The sequence below is a fragment of the Diorhabda carinulata genome, chromosome 2 (assembly GCF_026250575.1).
Source record: "Diorhabda carinulata isolate Delta chromosome 2, icDioCari1.1, whole genome shotgun sequence".
NCBI lineage: Eukaryota > Metazoa > Arthropoda > Insecta > Coleoptera > Chrysomelidae > Diorhabda > Diorhabda carinulata.
The window spans coordinates 8922181-8944366 of record NC_079461.1 but is presented as its reverse complement, the minus strand read 5'-3'; the positions used below and the strand labels follow the sequence as shown (position 1 = coordinate 8944366).

The following is a 22186-nucleotide window of genomic DNA, read 5'->3' as shown; positions in this document are numbered from 1 at the left end:
CTACTTTAGAATCTTTGAGACCTTTCCTTGTATCCGCAATTGATTGGAAATACATTTTTGCGAACAATGTAAATTTGCAAGCTCTTATTATTACTATATCAATATTTGAAACAAAACTAATTTTGTACTCAATAGCATTTGAATAAAAAAATAAGGGACTTTTGTATTTATACAACAGCTGTACTATCGCTTCAAATATTTGTAATATGCAAACACAAACTTTATTTCAACGAAGATTGTTTCTGCTGTTGAAATTTTAACATTGATAGATGTCATTTTAATTCATTAATCCTCATTCTAACTTTCATACCAAATGTTTTCTTAACAGGAAAGTGTTGACACTCCAATAGTAGAAAGAAGAAAAAGCAACTGGTTTTCTAGACAGATTTCCAGAACTGGCATGGGGTCCATTCGATCAGCTTCAACCACATATTCCTCGGGAGGTCTTTTTGGTAGACATAGAGGTTATTCTATAGATATTAATCCTGAAAATGGTCAACTGCCAGGTATCCAACCACAGAAAATGTCTATATATGATCGGCTAGTAGGAAGAAAATCTACAAGAGCCAGAAACTTGAAACCGCTAAGTAAGGATTAAAACTATTTTCAATCAATCTAAACAATCCACTAAATTTTAAATATGGTTAACAGTTCATAATTTTCATTTTGAAATTTCTACATCCGCCGAAATATTTGCGTTTTTGCCAAACATAGACATGAAACACTGACAACCAACTGGCATCGTAACCACCTCCGTAAAACCTAAGCGAAATATTCACTGTTCTGGAGTTATAGAGCAAAATTCTCAACAGATTCACCAACAGCCAGTCTTTTTTAAAAGTTATCTTAATTCTAAAGGTTGGAAATCATCGAGGTAATCTGAATTTTGAAAACCGCCGGTCTAAATAATAGATTTAGATACGAATGTGATCTACTCCCTATCGTTTTCTTCCCGCAATTTTTCATTCTCTTATTAGCCAATTACCAAAACCACCCAAAGGGTGTTAAATGACGCATCTAGCTCGGAAATACTGAAATTGATTTTGGTCTCGCTGCATGCGTGACAACATAGCGTCACGGAAGGATGATTAGTAGAGGTCTGGATCTTGGAGACAATCCATTTAGGACTCAATTTTCTCACATTAAAACAATAATTTGAACCGCTACGATTAAAGAAGTAGGTTCAAATTTTTGCAATTTATATGAAAATTTTTATCGTCTATATATTGCGTATCGAACTAGGGGACATACCTCACGCATGCATTACGTGCTCTGATGATACATAGTATTTCACCACATCTTCAACTCTATCCTCACACCAATCAGCTTTATCATTATTGTATTTCTTTCTTTTGTTATTTCAACATATTTCAATATAAGTACCGCCTCACGGATTCAACCCCCACACCATGACTACAGATTTTTAATACTTTTACATATCAGCATAAATTGGCTCTATATTTGTTTAATGGTAGCCCATATTCTTCACTATTATACTAAATATTTACTGTAAGACTTCTAGAGTTGCTACAAACGAAACACTGTCACCAGTATATTGTTTTTATTTTTGCATAATTGATTCTCAAAGCTATACTGCCATCTTATGTATCATCTAAATCCTTGGTGATCATATATTTCGATTATAAATTAAATAGAGCCGGCTAAAGGACAAGCCCCTGTCTGATTCCCCTTTTTACTTGAACGCCTCTCAATGTGCTCTCTTATACTTTTATCTTAGCCTTTCAATTGCATTATAATGTTGATATTAATGTTGATATTAAAGTCTCTGCCATCTAGTCCTACAAAAGTTTGATTACATCCTTTTGAACCTTATCTTTATATGCTTATGCTTTATAATCGATAAAATAGATGAATATCCTGTTTGATACCTAAACATTGTTGTGATATTACGTTAAGGGCAAATAGTGTCTCTTTATTCCTGGATTCTTCCACATTTTACTCTAGCCTTTTATATAAACTTTTATGTTTAAACAATTGTTAAAAAGACACAATGTCTAGCATTTACCGTAGATGACAGCCACTTATATTTTCTGTTCTATTTTATTGGAACCGGTTGCATTTCCGTTTTCCATTACCTCTGTTACATATAGAAACTTTTAATATATCCGGATCCTCGTCTCCTTGGGATTTCTCGGAGGTATTCGACTTCTTTTATATAATTAACTAAATAATTTTTCATTTTTCTTGTGTACATTATTATAGTTTAACTTACATTTCTTCTATCTTTTCATATTTTCGTTATTGGCATGTTTAAACTCCATCCAAAAGTTTGTTTCAATATTTCAAAGAATTCAAAGCCTCAAACTCTTCTGAAAAACAAAATATAAGATATACATATAAGAGCGTTTTCGTATTGGGAATGTGGCAAAATTAAATACCAAAGTGTACTAACTTTAATATATTCCGAGCTTATATAATCATCGTCTGAGACTGAAATTGTGGTCAAGTTCAATATAAAATAAATATAAATGTATAACAATAATAAAATTCACTTACAATAATTATTTAAAATTACGCGGTTTTAAATTGTATAATTTCTTGTAAAAACTTCGTGGATTTTAAAATCCAATATTCATATTGACGCTTGATAGAATTAATTGATTGAAATATTGATTCTGGTTACTATCGAATCATTATTTTCATTAGGTGAGGTTAGTTGGTTATCAAGGGCATTGATTTTTTATAGAATATGTACTTTTTGCCACAATTTAAACAAGATATTTCATATAATTGGTTAGGCAATTTATTGAATAGTGTTTTATCTTGTATGTTAGTAAAAATAGATTGAATTATTGACCTAGCCTATAAAAATTTGATGTCCTTAATGAACTAACCAATCAATAACCAACATCATTCACAACATCCTAACCTTATCCAACCTATAAAAATTTGATAATGATGATAATAAATGATAATATTGAATTTTGAAATATTTGAATGTTTTTACAAGAAACTACACAATTTAAAACCGTGGATTCTTAACTAATTATTATATAAGTAAATTTTATTATTGTTATACATTTATACATATTTTTATATTTTACTTAACTATTATTTCAGTCCCAAACCGATGATTACATAAGTATTCGAAAGTTCGGAATATATTGAAGTAATCACATTTTGGTGTAATTTTGCCACATTCCCAATACGAAAACGCTCATAATCTAGCTGGCAAATATTTCGTTCCAATTTACATACATATACAAATCACGTATTATTCTCCAGGAACAACAGGATTACCAGTCAAAAATAGACCGAGAATTCCAACACCAGATGTAACAAGGGAAGTTATAGATAAAGAAAACAAAATGTCTGAAGTTCAAAATCAAATGTCGGCTGCTGGACTTACTTTAATGTCACAGCAATTACCAACGGGTTATCCTTCGTATCCAACAGTAGATGTACCGGTCGTACAGGTAAATTGTATATTAAATTGTAGTACTTGATCTTCCTTTAAATGCTCATAAATAGTTATTAAAATAATTTTACACATTTTTGTTAATACCAAATGCCAATGAAAATAGAAAAACCTCTCTGTATATATGTATATTATCCTTTACCTCTACAACCGATTTTCTATTGAATAGGTTGTCCTTTCACCAATTCAGGAACTAGATGGCACAGGTTCGGTGAATAATACGTTGCACGCTAATCAACCTGGCACTACTGCACTTGCACAAGCTGTATTATCTCCAGGGCTAGGCCCGGTTTTAACGACACCAGTAAGTGTACCTATGACTGTTTCACAGCTGACTTCGTTGGGATTAGCATCGAATAACAATAGTCCGTTGCTTGCAAGAACATTTGATCACCAGTTTAGAAACCCAGCTTTTATTCAGGTAAGAAGTCAATGTTATTTGCAACAAATATAAAAAAATGTGAACCGTCACGGGCCGACTGGCAGATATGTAACATCGAATTTATATTGTATAAGTTATATTCATAAAAGAACAACTATTTTCATCAGTGACTTTGGTAGTGCAGTTCTTCCAATATCAACAGCAGAAGACAGTTATGCGAGGAACAATCAATATTTCATAAATACGCACGGCACTCATACCAAATTAAGAAATGAAAACTAATGTTCATTACCGGTATAAAATACGGTAAACATCTAACAAACCGTCAATCCACGTGGACTCATCATCTCCATTGTTTACCAATGCAAACATTGAATCGTAAACATAAATGCATTTCTATTGGCCGAAGCTGTCGGTAGGCATGTGTACACAATTTCTTCGAAATATTCCTGCCAGAGACAGTCTGCGATATGCTGTGGCGTGGCTTGGTAAGATTCATTTAATTCATAAATTTCTTTAAATACATAAATACAAATGTGGCGTTTTAAACCATGGGCGAATGAAGACAATGAAATTGCACATTGTAGTGAGAATAAAAACAGATATATATATAAAATATTGATTATTCCTGTCTGCAATTGATCTTGGAAGAACTATCCATATACCTATTCCATTATATAGCGTAGCAATGCGTCGTCACGGCCTGCATAGTCATGCCAACAATCAGGTTTACCCTCGCGCCTATAGATATTTTACAAAAAAATTGTTATACTCCAGCACTGGATGGAGTTGAGTATGCAAAATGTGAGAACCGGTAAATATAGTCACATTCTTTTAGCAGAGACCCTAACTAATAGAAAATAACGTGTTACCGGAAGTTGTGCTGGTCCTTTTCTCCCACCTTTATCTCTACTCGGCATGTTACATAGTCATACCAATTGGAGTAGTCACTAAAAAAGAATTTGTAGCCCAAAACGGTTTATTTTTGCATAACTAAATATTTTTTTGGAGTCGAGTATTTTATTATGTGTTTTATATAAATAAAAGCGCCGACAATGTCACTAGAAATGATAAACATAAATAATCGGAAACTAAACGATTTGTCGTGTTTGATTTGTGATAAAATGGGTTATTTAGTGAAAAAACCACAAACGTTTATTAGTATTCAAAAATCAACAGATCGCATAAAAGATGATATTAATAAGTAAATAGAAAGTGATACAAACTTTACTACACACAATGTGTTCCTGTGAAGAGGAAATAAGGCGTCGAGAATGAGCATTACTAAAGCAGGATAATGCTACTACTTCCATTTCCTCTACAGAAGCAAATGTTTCAAGTAGTCAACCTGTGCGTCGGTCATGAAGAAGTAAAACTAATTGTTATAATTTCTTTTCAAAATAAGTTACAGCTTGTTCGATTTCTATGTTATGCTGCCCATAAATATGTACTAATAAATGAGATTACGAGTTACACATTTTTAGAGGATTTGGTGATCTAACAAAATGTTTCAAATTTCAAGTTTATTTATTTTTTGAAGTACCTTACTTGAATTCTAACCATATAGAAGCGGATTCAATGATGTTTTCTTACATATTTTATGCGGTGGAATTCAAACTTGGTCATATCATAATCATTAGCGCTGATACAGATGTTTTAATTCTCGAAATTTACTTGCACATCCAGGGTGTTTAGGTTTATGGATCGGCGGTTCCTATAAGAAGAAATACGTTTCAGGATGTCATCTGGCTGCTAAATCCTTTGGAGAAAAAATTTGTGGTATTTTGCCAGCATTACAAGATCTGAGTGGTTGCGATTCGAGTAGCAGATTTGGCTCGAAAAAAAGTGCTTTAAAAGCTGCATCGTTGGATTGTGTACAAGAAACTCTGAATCATTTGGGAAATCCAAACAGATAAAATAATTGGAAAACATTTGCACCTATCTTTTTTCGAAAAAAACAAACTTTATAGTCAATGGGGTCAATGCTGCCATGTGCAATCATAGGGTCAAGGATAGAACAGTATTCTCATGTATTTTGACCCGCTGAATCCAAATATGCCCAGCGTTTTGGCAAAAAACTGGTACGTTTTGTTTAAATCGCAATGGTTTAAACAAATTATAAACAAATGATTTTTTCGGTTCGGACAATTTTTTTATGCAAACATGGCCCATTTTAAGAAGATAAAATCGACGTTTTTTATTAACTTTCGATGTTAATAACTTTTGACCAACACAATATTTATTAAAATTATTATATATTATACTTGATCTTTGAACCTTACTCTACAAATTCGTATACTAGGATATTAGTGCTGGTCCGGCGTTTGGCACTTATCGCGATTGGCAATTAAGCTTTTTCTCAACGTTGCAGTGCGTGGCGACTAGCATTGATCACCGCGCGCCAAACGCAGGCGAATGTATACTTGTGCGCATTTTATGTCTTTAATTTACTATCTGTCTTAAATCCATTGAAATATTCTGAAATCATGGAAAGGAATGTATTTTTTGAATAATTTATCCTATTCAATAAACAGCCACATTTAATCTCGTCCCTTTTCACTAGAAGGTGTCTTGTCCTTTGCTTTTTTTGGCACACAACACAATCATTTTTGTACTGTACTGATTTATTCATGTTATGAGGAAAACTCAAAATTCACACCTAATGTATCGCATGGCGCACCATCACTGTATATGTCAAAAACGTGTATAAACATGCCCATGCCGCGAGCAGAAAAAAAACACACAGATAGCACTGTTTATATATAGTATATATATATATATATGTATATATATATATATATATATATATATATATATATACATTCTATTGAGAATTGTAGCCGCTCAAAATTGAGCTCTTTTGACCCTGTGTTTTTGTGGGAGGTCAGCCCACATTTTACCTTATTTAATTACAGTTTATCGCATATTTTTGAGCTCCGACTATTGTTCTCCATTTTTCTCTGTCCTGCATCTGTTTGTTCCAGTCACGTACTCCCAGATTTTCCATAATCTTGCACAATCTGATCTTCCCATCTATTTTTTGGTCTACCAGGCAATCTTTTCTCGCCCGGTCTCAATTCTGTGATTTTCCTCTTTTCCTACCTTTTTTCCATTCTTTTAATGTGCCCGTACCATCGTATTCTTTTGGCTGCAATTGTATTTACTATATCCTATATATTCTTAATTTCATAATTCATTAGTCTTCTATATAGTCATTATTTCCAACTTTTACTAGTCCATGAATTTTCCTAATTATTCTCCTCTTCCATATATCCTTAGTTGTTTCAGCGGCGTATGTCTACTGGTCTTATCGCAGTCTTGTAGACTCTCAAGTTGGTTGCTCTGCATTATAGTTTTGTTCTTATTATATGCCCTATATCCCGCATGAATTTTTTGTTTTGTCTCATTTTCTGTGTAATTTTTGTTGCTTATTATTGTTCCTAAGTACTTGAATGTGTCGACTATTTCGAAGATGAGGTCATTTATGTTCACTGTTTCCTGTTTGCGAATTACCTTCCTTCTTTCAATTTCCATATATTTTGTCTTTTTCTGATTTATTTTCAATCCTCTTTTTCCTGCCTCTCTTGCAATGTGTTCTCTAGACTATTTCGGTCTCTTGCTATTAGTGTCAAATCATCAGCATATGCTATTACTTGTACTGATTTATTAATGATACTTCCATTGATATTACATTCTCTTATTATGCCTCAACTGCAATGTTAAACAATACCGCTTAGAGTCCGTCACCCTGTTTTACCCCAGCATTTATTTCAAATTCCTCAGCTGGTCCGTTTTATGTTATTACCCTTGCCCTAGATATTGTAATTAGTATTGTGAATTTCCACAATTCTATATTTACATGTACTAACGTTGACATCGAACAACAAACGTTTCCATTTCATTTTTTCAATTGGTTTAATGCAGAGATGTCAAACTCAATTTTATTAAGTGCTATATATTAAATTTTGAATTCGTAGGTGGGCCAGATTGAATATAAAAGAAATGAACTGAATTATTATAACATTTTATTTATTAAAATATATAAGTATATAATATACGGTTGTTAAAAATCATATGGAAGCTATAAAATATGGAAGAATCATATGATCGTTCAGTTCAGTCTTCCGTCCATCTTATTTGAATATCAAGTGTTAAAAAATTTTAAATGACTAGAGTCATTACACTCATGCGATAGTAGCGCCTCCCTAACGTAAAGAATTTGATGGACACTTTCTGTAACTCAGAGATGGTTCTCCTTACCTCTACCCTCCATACTATAAAAGATGGTAGGTAATTATGTTGAGCGAGGATCCAGACACCTGACTTCTCTCGTTTTTATTGGAGATGTTCATTCGTAAGTCTTGTGTGATGTTTCTTCTTATTTATTTTCATGACGGAAAACATCTGCTCACATTGATAGGTGCTACCAAACATACAGAGAATGCGTGCTGCATGCTTTTTAAATTTCGGGTAATTATCCAAACTCTTGAAATATTGTGTATAAAATGTAAGAGCGTTAATCTCATTAAATCTTTCTTTCAAAATACTGTCCGATTGAAGATCTATCAATTCCATTTGCAAATGAACTGGTGCCTGTGAAGCTTCAAAATTGAATGGATTGTTGAAAATTGGGAATTCCGTTTCATTCATTTGTTGAAATCCTGAAAACTATTGTTGAATTCCGTAATCAAATTTTGGAGAAGTTGAGAATATTCATCCAATTTTTTTGGTTCAATGTGCTAAATGATGTGGGAAATGGTCCAAAGCTTGATTTTTTACCTGTTTTCCCACCAGCCTCAACTTTGTTTCAGATCAATCAAGTATTTATTCATATCTACCAAAAAGGCACAATCAATCCACCAGTCATGGTCATAATCAATTTGTTTGCCTTCTTCTAACTTGAATAGGGCCAAGTAATGCAAAAAATCTTTCTAAAACTACTTCTCTACTGAGCCAACGACCTTCGGTGAAATAAGGAACATCAGAAAACTTTTCGTCCAAATCTTGTAAAAATTGCCTGAACTGTCGGTGATTTAGTCCTCTGCTCCTTATAAAATTTACAATTTCAATTATAGGTTGCATGACACGATCTATTTTGAAATGTTTGGATGCTATTACATTACATTACATTACAGGCAGATAGTAAATTAGCAACATAAAATGCGCGCCAGAGCAGAGCCATCTGCGTTTGACGCGCGTTGATCAAGGCTTGGCGCCATGCGCTGCAACGTTGAGAAAGCGCTTAATTATCAATCGCGATAAGTACCAAACGCCGGACCGAAAAAACCATTTGTTCAGAATTTGTACAAACAATTGCGATTTAAACAAAACGTATCAGTTAGCACACGGCACCATTGACTCCTCCCGGACTATTAGTTAATTTCGGTTCCAGCTTAAATCTATTAAAAGTTATGTGCCCATCAGGTGCTCTACATTTAATTCTATTAAGAGCTTCAGCATAAACATATGTATGGGAGAACGCTGACCAAACTCAACGACAGCCTATTGATTTCTTAGGCTATTAAAGGAAGGATGGTAATTTGGACCCACGACCAATGACCAAGCAACTAACGACGGAATTGTTGATTCAACCGTGTAAATGTGCATCCAAATCCTAACCAAACCAAATATAAGGCAATGACTTGTTCTTGTAAGAAATTACATTTTGATTGTATTTCTTCATGCAAATACGTAAATAGCGATTGTCAAAATAAAAAAGATTGATGATTATAACTCTTTCTTTTTATGTTCAAATTTGCTTTTTTGGATTAAATAATAATAAAGTCATAAAAATAAGTTGAATATTCTATCTAAAACAATCGTTATAATGATACCAAAGCATGTGTTCAGTTCATTTACTAGGGAGAGGTGTAAACCAAAAATGGACCAATTCGACTCCTGGCAACATTCAGAATCATAATCAGCTGAGTTCAAAACCATACCCTTAATGCGATTCTCACATTTTGCATAATCAACTTCATCCAGCGCCTAGTCTATTAGTTAAATTATAGAAAACAGCAATAAAAGCAATATTTCTCTGCTAATGTCACTATAAACTTCTACACGTGTCACTACTAACAAGAGCAACATTAAGTGACACTCCTACTATTGTCGCTAAAAAATTATTGGAAATTCAAGTGTCTAACTGTTTTTTTATACCAACATTTAAAGGTTTTTTTTGTGGTTTTATAGTCAGAATATATGTTTTAGGCTTTCGAACAACCTAAATCCTCAACGTTGTCCCAGCAACCCATAACTTTAACTGAAGTACATACTGAAGAAGAAGCTCAAACCGTTAACAGAAGTTCAAATGATTCTCCTGCTTCAGATGCTTCACACACATCAAAAGGCTCATTAGCTTCCAATACAACAGCATCAGTTACATCAAAAAAATCTTTGGAGTTACCAACTGGAGAAACTGAGACCGACACAGTAGCTTTAAGCAATTTCGATGGTGTCCCTAATTTGTCAACACCTATAGCTTTGAGAAAAACTGATAATAATAGTAATACCAGTTCCAAAGATGAGGGAACTTTAAATCCAAGTGCATCGGCTCCCAATTCTCTTGTATCACTTGGTGCCGGTATTAATTCAGATAGATTAAGAAAAATATCATCTCAGAGTGTTGTAGAAAACTCTTCTAAAAAGAGAGAAGTGTACGTATGATGATATACACAAAGTTAGTGAACTTTTCAATTATAAAGGTGCTGTTTCAAAAACTAGATTACTAGTGTGAAAATAGTTGTTAAATTCATCTACAAAATTTTTAATAGTCTTTATTATAACATTTTTAACAGATATTCGAATTGTTTCATGCGGCCATGAAATAAAGTGCCACATTTTTTGTAAATAGTTTCGGCATAAAAAGTGAATTGTAAACAATAAAAAATGTACATGTTTTATGTATATCAATTGGGACCTACCTTTCTTTCGTCCCAGTTTGTTTCTATCAAATTATTATTTATATCCTTTTTCTAGAGATATATCTGGTAATAATAAAAACTGGGTTTCATTTAAAAATTCACATGTTTTTGAACTGAAATACCATGAATATAAATAAAAAAATTAAATATATACAGTGTAGTTTCTAAATTCATATAATTAGAGTTGATAGAACTAATAATATTGAACTTTTTTACAACAAAATTTCTTTAGCCATCAAATCAGTCACCATCTCTTTGAAGTCGTAACACTTTTGTTATTTTGACGAATTCTCACTAACGTCCTTTTTGAGTGCGTTAATTGAAATTTTGAGTGGATATAATGAATGAGTTGCTAATAAAATTGCAAACTTACTTCCTCAGTAGGTATAATTCGGCCTAAATTAAAATATTTAAATGACCGGTATTCAGATGGAATGAATAATTATCCAAAAGAGTACAACGAACAAAGCAGTTATAAATTATCGAAACAACTCATATTTATTTATATATTAAAAACAAGGCTGAGACTGGAAATCCGGTTGTGGCCTGATTCCCAGATGTTGAGATGAGTTGAATTTGTAGTCTGGTGGGTGGATCTTTTGTGGTTGAAGCTCCCAACCTGGCAGCTGGAGAACTGTGGGAAAAAATAAAATGAGGAAGGAAACTGGATCACAGATGGAAATTACAAAAGAAAGAACGAGTAGAAAGAACAGATTTGAACAAAAGGAACTTACGCTCTAACATATGAAAAAACCTAATTTATATTTTTTAAAATATAACCAAACAGTTCTCTGTTCTATTCTCATTGTTGCAATCTGCGATGCTTGAGTTTTGAAAATTCCGCTAATTCTTTCAACACTCACTTCGGCCCATCTCTTAACAAGGATCGTCACGACGTCATCACTAACGTTCTCGCCACTACCACAATGATCATAGTCGCTATGTGGAACGACCAACAGAGAATTTCAGGCGCCATAGACGCTTAGTGGAATTCACCATTAGATTTACATTTGTGTTTGCTTAAAACAAAATTATTGGATAAAGAGACAAATAGGAAATATCCATTATTATATAATAAAGAAGAATATAAAAAGACCCAAGACGGTATATATAGTAATATATAGTTTCAAAGAAGTACTACCAAAGTATTCGTACTTTATATTCAATTAATCTTTCGGACACGGAGACAAATAAAAAATAATTTGTGACGTTTTCAAATTTGACACTTCATAAAACTTAGCAAAGCTTGTTCTGATTGATTTTTGTGCGCCAAGCTCATGAGCGTCGAACCTACGGGTTTCGTGCCCAAAGTGAGTAATAAATTGGAAAGCAAAAATACTTTTGGGACTGCTGACTCATTAATCACATTTATTCTATACAAGTCATCCTCTTCGATGATACATTGCGATCGAGAAACGTTAATGACATATTCAATTTCAAACATATTTTTTTAATTGTGGCATTCTATTTTATTTTTTCGATGTAACAGAAACACAAAATACAGTCATTCAGTTTTACAGCAAATTGTTCATCTGAAGAGCCATCTTCAAGATGTTAAGAAAATAAGTTTCTATCTCGATATTACATTAATTGACCCCTACAATTAGATTCTGAATTAATTATTGTCACTTGTCACTTTTTAAAAAATTTTATTTTGAAAAATACAGTTTTTGGAATTTTAAATAGTAATCAGATAGATTCTACTACAACGGTTACAATGAAGATCGTACTATAAAAAAGCCAAAAACCTGTGTTTTGTAAATTTATAATATTTCATTTGCTCATTAAGATGTCGGCCGGCAACCGTCTTCTTATGCTTACATTTCTATATAAATACAGGGATTGAAAATATAAAGAAAGTTGATTACTTTTAGTAACATGTATTTATTTTATTTGGAGTGTTTTAATCACAATATTGATACTATCAAAAATAATAAATAGGTTCGTTAATAGATACATATAAATTGTATATTAAAATTTGTTCATAAATATAAGAAAAAAAAAATGCAACAAAATCACAGTACACTGATAAAATATATCCTAGATTATACTGGAAGTGAGATCAATACAATTGACATAATAAACCCTTACAGTACATCTTTGTTTATCTTATCTTATATACACAGAAAGATCCTGAATAGTTTTTACTTTATAACTAAACCTTTAGTGAATCAATTCTAGGAGATTTATTTATTAATATTATATTTTGTCTAAGTATTAACTTTTCCACTAATAACCTATTATTAATTTTTGGTAAATGATAAACTAAAATAACCGATCCTCTTAGAAAATTGATATTTGCTCATAAATTAATTATTTTAAAATCAATTTGATTATTTTTATAAATTGTACTAAAATTGATGTGGAATTTAACACGTTTTGAAATCCAAAAAAATTAACTGACGCGTCTTTTTATACAGGACGATAAAAACTTTAAATTAAAAACCAAATATTCCTGTTCGAAAGAACAATGACGTAATTGCAAAAATATATCAAATGGAAATAAGTTCATAGACAATATTAGAAACACATACACAAGGGAACAGGGACGTAACTCTTGCTTTCACACAGGCCCGCCACAGGCACTTGCAAAATGATCGAAATACCAGCTGTTGTCTTCATTCGATAAACTAACGCTACATGGCTCAATAGAGCTCAAAAGTAGCTATGTTTAGTGCAACAGTTACGCAAGTATAGTTTCTAACAAAAACTTGGATTGACTTCCACTTTTGCTTCCACAATTGCTTTCAAAGTACTTCTTTTCTTTTATTCTATTAATTCAACAACAAAAATTTTATTAAATCGCTACAAGAATTAACAGATGACAGTTTTGTTTTCTAGAACAAAAGAATTCTACGCGTGGTTGTCATGTACGCTAGCGAGACCTAGGTGTTGAACAGCCGCTTCTCGCGGCTGTTCAGCATGTGTGAACGAAAGATATAACGCCGAATATATAGACCAGTGTGACGCAGAGCTCTCCTGGCTCTATAAAACCTAGCCTGGTGACAGTAGTCAAGAGGGACAGACTCAAATGGCTAAGACACTTGGTGCATATGCCTGAGGAGCGGTAGGTACGCAAAGGGTACCGGCAGAAGCCCGATGGCCAGCGATTGCCTGGGCATCCGCGCAAACGACGGCTAAATAATGTCGAAGAGGATCTTCGAGTCCTATGTGTGAGGGGGTGGAGGCGCCGAGCGTTGGGACCGTAATGACTGGAGTGGTAGGCGAAGTCAAAACTCATTGAGGGCCGTGGTGTCAGTAGTAGTAGTAGTAATAGTAGAACAAAAGAAACAATGACGTCTACACTTACATGTTGAAATTAGAGTGATACTTGAAAAATGAAAGAAAAGTATGTTTTCTATATTATGTTCTCAATATACTATTAGTTTCTGTCAGTCACAACTACAAATCGTTTTTTTTTACTCTCCTATATGACCGTCGGTGTTGCAGGTTTTCTGCGGTTTCCCTGTAACCTGGTGAACCGGTTCACGAATAATGCAGTCGCAGCTTGACCCGCCCGCCCCCCATTTAAAATTTTCGAAAAAGAAAACAAAATTTTCAAAAAACAAACAAAAAACTTCAAAAGAAAAAAATCTCCACTCCGCTTTTGCTTACTAGAGCTCTCTTTTCGTTTTCTTTTGGCAAATTTCGTTCACTTTTCCTCCCGTCCAGCTATAATAGCAAGCACAACCCCAGCCCTGCAGAGGAGCAGCTCCTATATCAGGGCCAACTCCAACAAACCTTCCTCCTATATCAAATTTCCCTTATCCTACTAATAAATTTTTCCAACGAATCTCTATTTCTCTCTCTCTCTCCCTCCTGTATAATTGAAGTTTTTGAATTTGTTACTGTCCTTCGAACAAGAGAATTATGTCATTTAGTCACTTTCGTATTTTCTTATTTTGTTATAAATCTGTTGTTAGTTAATTTCCTTGTTTGTTCCTGTGTGAGTTTTATAAATGTGGAAGATCCATGTCCTCTGTCCTTAACAAGTTTTGTTTTTACTTATTAACAAACTGATTGTGTTTTACATTAGTGAGTGCTCTGAATCATCTCTTAATCATGTGCAATTTGACTTATCACTTACTTTTCTACTAACTATTTGACATTTCAGTATTTGCAAAAAGAGATTGCGATGTGAATATTTTGTGTTGATTTGTGACAAAATTCCAAATATTTTAACGGAAACGAACTCTTCAAAAGCCTCCCACAAAAAGTATTATAAAAAAATACCGCCCGTACTTTCTGACGTACATATTAATTCATCTTATTATGGTAGACATGACACCAAATAATATATCAATTATGTAAAAATTTTCAATGTAATTCTCAAAATTTCCTTAAATTACAGCCCATATGATACGTAATCTATTTTTTTCTAAAAATTAAATTAAGTAGTACGAAACCCTGTTTACATTTGGTCAGGTAAATTTTGATTCACCTACAATAAGTAGACCTCCCTTCCAGTAAAAACCTGTACATATTTCTAAACAGGGTCGCACATAAAAAATTAGATCGATAAATATTTCTATATCATGAATATATCATTTTGATGGATGAGTAAAAATTGTGTAAACATATTGATGGGACCTATGGCAGCTAGCGACATCGAAACTAGTTCGGACCAAACTAGATTGGGGCCGAAGACTACAGCTAAATTTTGTGCATTCATTTTGTTTAAATCAGATCTTTCCATTACCTGAAAAAAAAAATAAAATGTGAGATGGTTCTTTTTAAAACTTCGCAATAATAAATCAATTAAATTTGACCCTAACATCTACAAGTACCTTCATCATTGATTTTTTCATAATTTAATAAGAAATATTAAGCTTACCCTAGATAAAAATCGTATGATATATTTCAATACTTTATAATTATCTTCAGGAAGTTTTTCCATTACAAGTATTGATACCAATCTCAGCCTTTCATCATTATTCCAACCTACAATGAACAAAATGGCAATTATTCAATTCATGAACTAATCACTTTTAGTTCAAATAACAAATGATTGTGTAGATTCAAATTTGCTTTTAATTTCAATAATTTATCACAAAATTGATTGAATACTGTTACGAACGCGTCTCCGCCCTAGATCCGGTCCTACCTAGATATAATGAAATTCTAAAATTCGCGGAAGGCACGCGGCGCCTCTAAACCGCGGAATACATTTGATGTTTGTTTTATAAAAGTTTTTATTTTAGCAGGCGCTTTATTCACATTGTTCCTTTTGAATAATTTCTATGAAAGTCTATTTATTTATTTGTTTTGTTTCTTTATTTTTTAGAAGTTTTAAGAATTCTTTTGGAATATATATAAGGAGTTTATGTAGAGCATTTTAGTTAGTTTATAATAAATAGTCGTAATGAACAGACCAAAGCAGAAAGTCATCGAGGAATTTAAATAAATTTTTCAAGTTAGTTAAGTGATAGTCATAAGTGAATTATAAAAATTAGTTAAGTGTAGGGTAAAGTATTTAAATAAATTGAGAACGCAAGAGACAGTGTCTATTCATTCACCCCATGAATAGAAATCGTATCAACATGTATAAAGACAGTATAAGTGGAATAAGAAAATTCATACAACGATATTCAGTCTTCAGTTTCCACATATTAAGTTGGAATTTCTGGAACCGTTGGTGATATTCAAACTGAACACACTGTTTACACTACCAACACTCACAATTATACTGTCTGACGGGCAATGATTTGAATTTTAAATTAAAAATACTTACTTTGAAATTGTAAAATTTCATCATAAAGTTCGAATGTTAAGAGTGGTTCTTTCAATTCTCTCAAAAACTTCTTAAGTAATACCGCAGCATCATGTGGATCATCAAATGTTAGATTTTGGCCGGAATTCGCAATTTCCTTCAGACTTCTAACCTTATTAGCATTCGCTGATCTCCTAAATATCCCTTCAGTTTCAAGTGCTAAAAAAATCATGTAACTTATCACTTTAAAATTTCGAAAACAATTCTAAAAAAACACTTATGATAATAAGGGTACTCATACATTCCTGAAAACATTGGATGAAAGCAAAAATATTCTTTTGTTCAGATGAACAGTGGCAAACCTAGCACATCACTCAATAAGTTGTGTGCCTAACTAAGAAAAACACATATGTTTTGGCAAAAATCGATTTTATAATAATAGACTGCAGTTTCGGCAATTGCTTTTTCGTTTGAGCTGAATTTCTTACTGGAGAGCATATTTTTCAGATCAGCGAATAGCCAGATCTGGACTATACTGTGGATGAGAAAGCAATTCGAAGGGTAATTTGTTCAATTTAACCATCGTTGCGTTCACTTGTAAATCGGTGCATTGTCTTGGTGAAATAGTGGTTACTTCGGCATATGAGGCATTCAAGCTATCCAACAACTCTTTGTAGTATTTGCTATTGATTGTCTTCCCCTTTTGGAGATAACCTTCTAAGCTGACTTTTGTGTCTTTGGACGCTCAAGACGTATTCACCGACTGCAGTCATTAACACGTTGTTGTTTCTGATCCACTGTGAGTAGACGCGGTACCCACTTGGAAAAAAGCTTACTCATGGTTAAATGTTCATGCATAATTGTAAACACACAGCCTTCTGATATCTTCACGGCTTCAGCTATCTCAAGCAATTTCAATGTAGGATTAAATATAACCAATTTGTGAACTTTTTTGATGTTTTCTGGAGTAACTACCTCAATTGGACGACCAGAACGTTCACTATCATCAATGTCTGAACGACCACACTTTTATATTCAGCAAACCAATAGCAAATGGTTCTTTTCGATGGAGCAGAGTCCGGATAACACTTTTGAAGCCATTTTGAGTTTGTACAGTTTTTTTTCATTAAGAAGCAATAATAAATTAACACACGAAATTGTTTTAAATCCATTGATTCGAAAACAAAGTTGGTACTTCATAAACTTCATATGTATTGGCAGTGCCCCCTGTATCAGTAATACGACTTATTGAGTGATGATATATTTCTGTTTATTGTATTAACAATTTAATTTTTTTTATAATCAATGCACTACTAACCAGAAAAACATTAATAGAAAAGTTGTATATCGATAATTTTTTATGATAGGATCGGCAATATTAAAAAATTTTTCAGGCCTCCTATTTATTTTATTACAGATCTGCTGAACATCTATGTTTTAACCCCTTGTGAATACCCACCATTTAAAAGTTATATCTAATCTCTTAAGGTGCTTCTGGTACAAGTGGATGGAATCCATTTTATCGATATACACCATAGGAGATAACATTTTTCAAGTATGCATATCGTATACTTTCAGCTAGATTTCATAACTACTATTGAACTTGAAGGTGAGCTGGAGATCTGATATAGAAGCACAATACTCAAGATTACAGTATAATAAAATTTGAACTTCAATTTTGAATTTGTATAATTGCTACAGGATTTAATAAATAATATAGAACAATCTAAAAAATGTATCATTCTTACTCACCATCAGGTTGATCTAAATATTCTATACATTGTGTAACTACAGGTGGGATGATAACATTATATTGATCTCTAATATATTGTAATGTCACTCCAAACTGTTGGGTCTGTGAAACTGGTTCATACGGACCATCTGGTATTGAAGGTGCAGGTACTTCTCCACCAAGTTTTTTATCATGCCTAAAATAAAATAAAATTTGAACTGTTCCTATGAAAATACATGCTATTGGGTAATGAAGGCAAGATTTAAATTTGCCGTTATTTACAATAGTAAATTGTTGATAACCCAAAAAAAAAACAAATCGATAGATAATAGTTTAGGGTTGGTAAAATTGGAGCGTTACACATTACAACCACGATATTAAACAATATTTCAAAAATAAATAATGAAAATGAAAATTTCATACAAAATATGGCTCTTATAATGTTTTAACTTCGTCAACTTTGAAGAAATTAATTACAAAAATCCAGGAGACAATTGGAGATGCCAAACATACTGGCAGTCCAAAACAAGTCGTTAAAATGTCAATATTGAAGCAGGGCGTGAGAGTGTCGGTGGCAATCCAGGAATCCTTAATTCGACTGGTGGGCAAGAATCGCAAATGTCAAGAAGCTCTCTACAACATATATACTTTAAAGAACTGCGTCTACTTGCTTACAAAATTCAATTAACTCAGGATTAACTGAAGCCTAATTACCATACACAGTGAAGAGAATTACAGATATTACGAGCAAAATAAATTTCAGCGACGAACACATTTTCACCTTGAACGGTTTGTTATTGCCAAGATTTCCGCTTTTGGAGTTCTAAGAATCCCCATGCGATTGTTGAATAACAAGTGCATCCACAACATGTCACTGTTCGGAATGCATTTTGGGCTGAAGACATAATTGGACCATACTTTTTTGAAATGAGGCTGGTCAAGCAGTGACTGGTGCTCGATATCTAGGCTGGCCATAAAAACTTTGGTTAAAAACGGGACAGTCAGATTATTTTTGCGGTTGAGGTGTAGGGTATAGGAAAGAACTCAAATGTGCCAGAAACTGACTAACTGACAGAGACAGCCACTGAGCATAAGCTACTGACACGACTATTAACATACATTTTTGGTAAATCTATATGAGAATTGATTTCATCATTAATATTCTAAAAGTGAACCTAAATCTTTACCGAATGTATAATAAGAAATTACCAAGTAACAGTTTTTAGTTATTTTACAAAACTTAAATATTAATTTTCGTATTACTGGCAAAAAACGGGACGTATGGCCAGCCTACCTATATCACGACATAATAATACAGTCCTTTTTGCCGAAATTGGATATTAATGCGGCCAATATGTGGTTTCAACAAGACGGTGGCACATGCCATACAAGTCATGAAATACTTCAATTTCTGCATGAGACATTTCCCGATCGTGTACTCTGTTATTTCGGTGATGAAAATTGGCCTCCTAGATTGTTTGATTTAACAACATTAGATTTCTTTTTATGGGGTACACAACCACTTGTGCAATAAAGGAGAAGATTCAAGGCTGCACCAAAGAAATTTTGACAAGCGAGTATGTATATGCCAAGATATGTTATTTCATATATAACCCTATCCTATGTACTTTATGATTTGATAAAAAAAATACATTCAAAATACTAAAAATAGCGTTTTCTATTTAATTCAAATCATGCATTGATTTTGGGACACCCTTTATTTATACACATGTGTGAAAATCTTAGTTTGGGCGAATGTTTTGAGATTTTAAGCTGAACAACAAAAATTGTTTGCTGAATTCCTATTCTAGTATAAGGTTAAAGAGAGGGATGCTAAAGGGAGTATTTTCAGATTTTAAAATGTGTAAATACGTTGGGGACAATAACTAAAATGATTCAATTGATTGTATTTTAATTCATTCTAAAACTACCATAACCAAATTTAAACGAAGGTATTAATGTTGATATACACACAGTTTATTGCAGGATTATGAACCAAAAGATGTCTTTAATGTCGATGAGACTTGCCTTTTTTTCAAGTGCTTACCTAATAAAACACTTATTTTGAAAAATGAAAAATGTCATGGCGGTAAGCACGGTAAAGAGCGAATAACAATATTGATGGCAACAAACATGACAGGCTCTGAAAAATCCAAACCATTAGTTACATTACATTTTGGTTGTAAATCTCTACCAATAGACTATGATGCTAAGAAAGCCTGGATGACAGCCGAAATATTCAAAGGATGGCTCATTACAGTCGACAAGAAAATGATTGAGCAGAAACGAAAAATACGACGGCCGTATTTTCCAACCTCCGATAATTTTATTACCAAAAGTTTGGTACACTTACAGTTACTTTTCGACATAATCACCGAAGAAATTGAGACATTTGTCATATCTGTGGACAAGCTTTTCAATATCCTCTTCAAAGAAAGTTGCCGCCAATATAGCCTAGCCGTTCAGTAACAATAGAGTACAAAACAAACCTTGAAACTTCTGGAAATTCTGTAGACAAAACAGTAATGGTAAATCTGCGGTTTTCTTTAACCATTCTGTCAACTCGTTGAACCTGGTCATCTGAAACGACAGATTTGGCTCCCTTCATCCCTTCATCATTACGGTCATCTATAAACTTTCGACACCATTCACGCACAACACCATCACTCATGAAGTTTTCCCCATACACATGACTCTTTCTCCGATGGATTTCTGCAGCACTATTGCATTCAGTCTATAGAAAACGAATCACACTACGCAATTCACATTTGGCGGGAGCATCAATAATGGCGGACATGTGTACGTGGCTGTAGCCGACTGACGCCTGAATGTCAAAAATGACGAAGTGTGTAGTGCGAGAGCTTCGCAGTCGCCTACAGTGCATACCCGCTTTCTTCTGCCTGTGTAGCGTCTGCACAAAGTGATAGGAGATGGAAAAAAACGACCCTGTACAGCTCACAACATAATTCCTCCATTGAAAGCAGTGAAAGTTGAATTTTTTTCACACAATACAACATCTAAGCAACAGCACTTGTTGTTAGAAAACTAATAACAAACATGGAAAAAAGGTCAGCTTTATCAAAAGCTGTGGATTTTCGATGCCACAAGAAGAAGCTTCGGAAGAACCTCTTGAACCGGACATGAATCTGACTGAAATAATCTTCAAAACATAAAAGTGCAATTTGAAGATTATGTGACATGTGATGAAGGTCTAGCTACTACTGGACCACTAACTTGTGCTGAAATCATCGACATAATTAATCAGAATATGAATGACGATGACGGTAATGAAAATGACGTTGATCATACTGATCCAGCAAGTTTTGAACACACTACGAATTTTTGTTGAAAGATGTGATGATACCGAGGATCATGTATTCATTTCATGGTTTGAGCATGAAAAAAAATCTATAATATGTAATTTGTTTTAATATGTAAAAAATATATGCATATTATAGAAATTAAGTTGAATTGTTATTTAAACTTAATTCCAAAAATCGAAAATTAAATTTAGAAATCGCGCCCTTGTAAGTAAAAATTTCAGTAGTTAAATCATATGTTTTTCTTTAACTCGAGTTAGGTTCTAGAGATTCTACTGTACTTTAAAAAATAATAAACTTATTACTGAGTACAAATACTACAATCGATAAAATAAATATGCATAAACTTACTCTATGACTTCACTTGGAATATCTAATTTTTCAATTGGGATAAAAGCGTTCAGTTCTTTCAGTCTGTGGATATAGTTAAGTTTTTTTCCAAATTTGGCACTGATAAGAGGCCTAAAAACTTGCGAAACGAATTTGAGGAAGCTTGTTGGATGGACTAGATATAACGCCTTCAAATTTTTCTTGTAATTCCTGTCGAATGCTTTGTATGCCTGTATTAACCAACCAAATGATGGTTTATTTTTGCTTGTCAGTCCATAGTGGAAATATATTAAGCTATAGTCTTGTTTCACATAACTTTCTAACGTATACTTCAAATAACTGAAAGAAGA

The 22186-nt window shown here is 33.1% G+C and overlaps 2 protein-coding genes across 5 annotated transcripts in view; one reads left to right on the top strand and one right to left on the bottom strand.

The window, feature by feature from the left end:
* The window catches only part of LOC130903495 (bestrophin-2), a 104479-nt gene extending 91638 nt beyond the window's left edge, over window positions 1-12841 (top strand). Inside the window, exons 9-12 of the mRNA XM_057815620.1 lie at window positions 329-587; window positions 3247-3437; window positions 3609-3860; window positions 10032-12841. Coding sequence (XP_057671603.1) covers window positions 329-587; window positions 3247-3437; window positions 3609-3860; window positions 10032-10487 — 1158 coding nt within the window. The 3' untranslated portion in view covers window positions 10488-12841. The remainder of the gene's footprint in view (window positions 1-328; window positions 588-3246; window positions 3438-3608; window positions 3861-10031) is intronic.
* LOC130903496 (rho GTPase-activating protein 1) overlaps window positions 12609-22186 on the bottom strand; it is a 30289-nt gene continuing 20711 nt past the window's right edge. For all 4 annotated transcript variants that reach the window (XM_057815621.1, XM_057815624.1, XM_057815622.1 and 1 more), the window contains 5 exons: window positions 21858-22175; window positions 18207-18382; window positions 16476-16673; window positions 15579-15685; window positions 12609-15443 (listed from right to left, as the gene is read on the bottom strand). In XM_057815621.1, coding sequence (XP_057671604.1) covers window positions 15273-15443; window positions 15579-15685; window positions 16476-16673; window positions 18207-18382; window positions 21858-22175 — 970 coding nt within the window. In that variant the 3' untranslated portion in view covers window positions 12609-15272. The remainder of the gene's footprint in view (window positions 15444-15578; window positions 15686-16475; window positions 16674-18206; window positions 18383-21857; window positions 22176-22186) is intronic.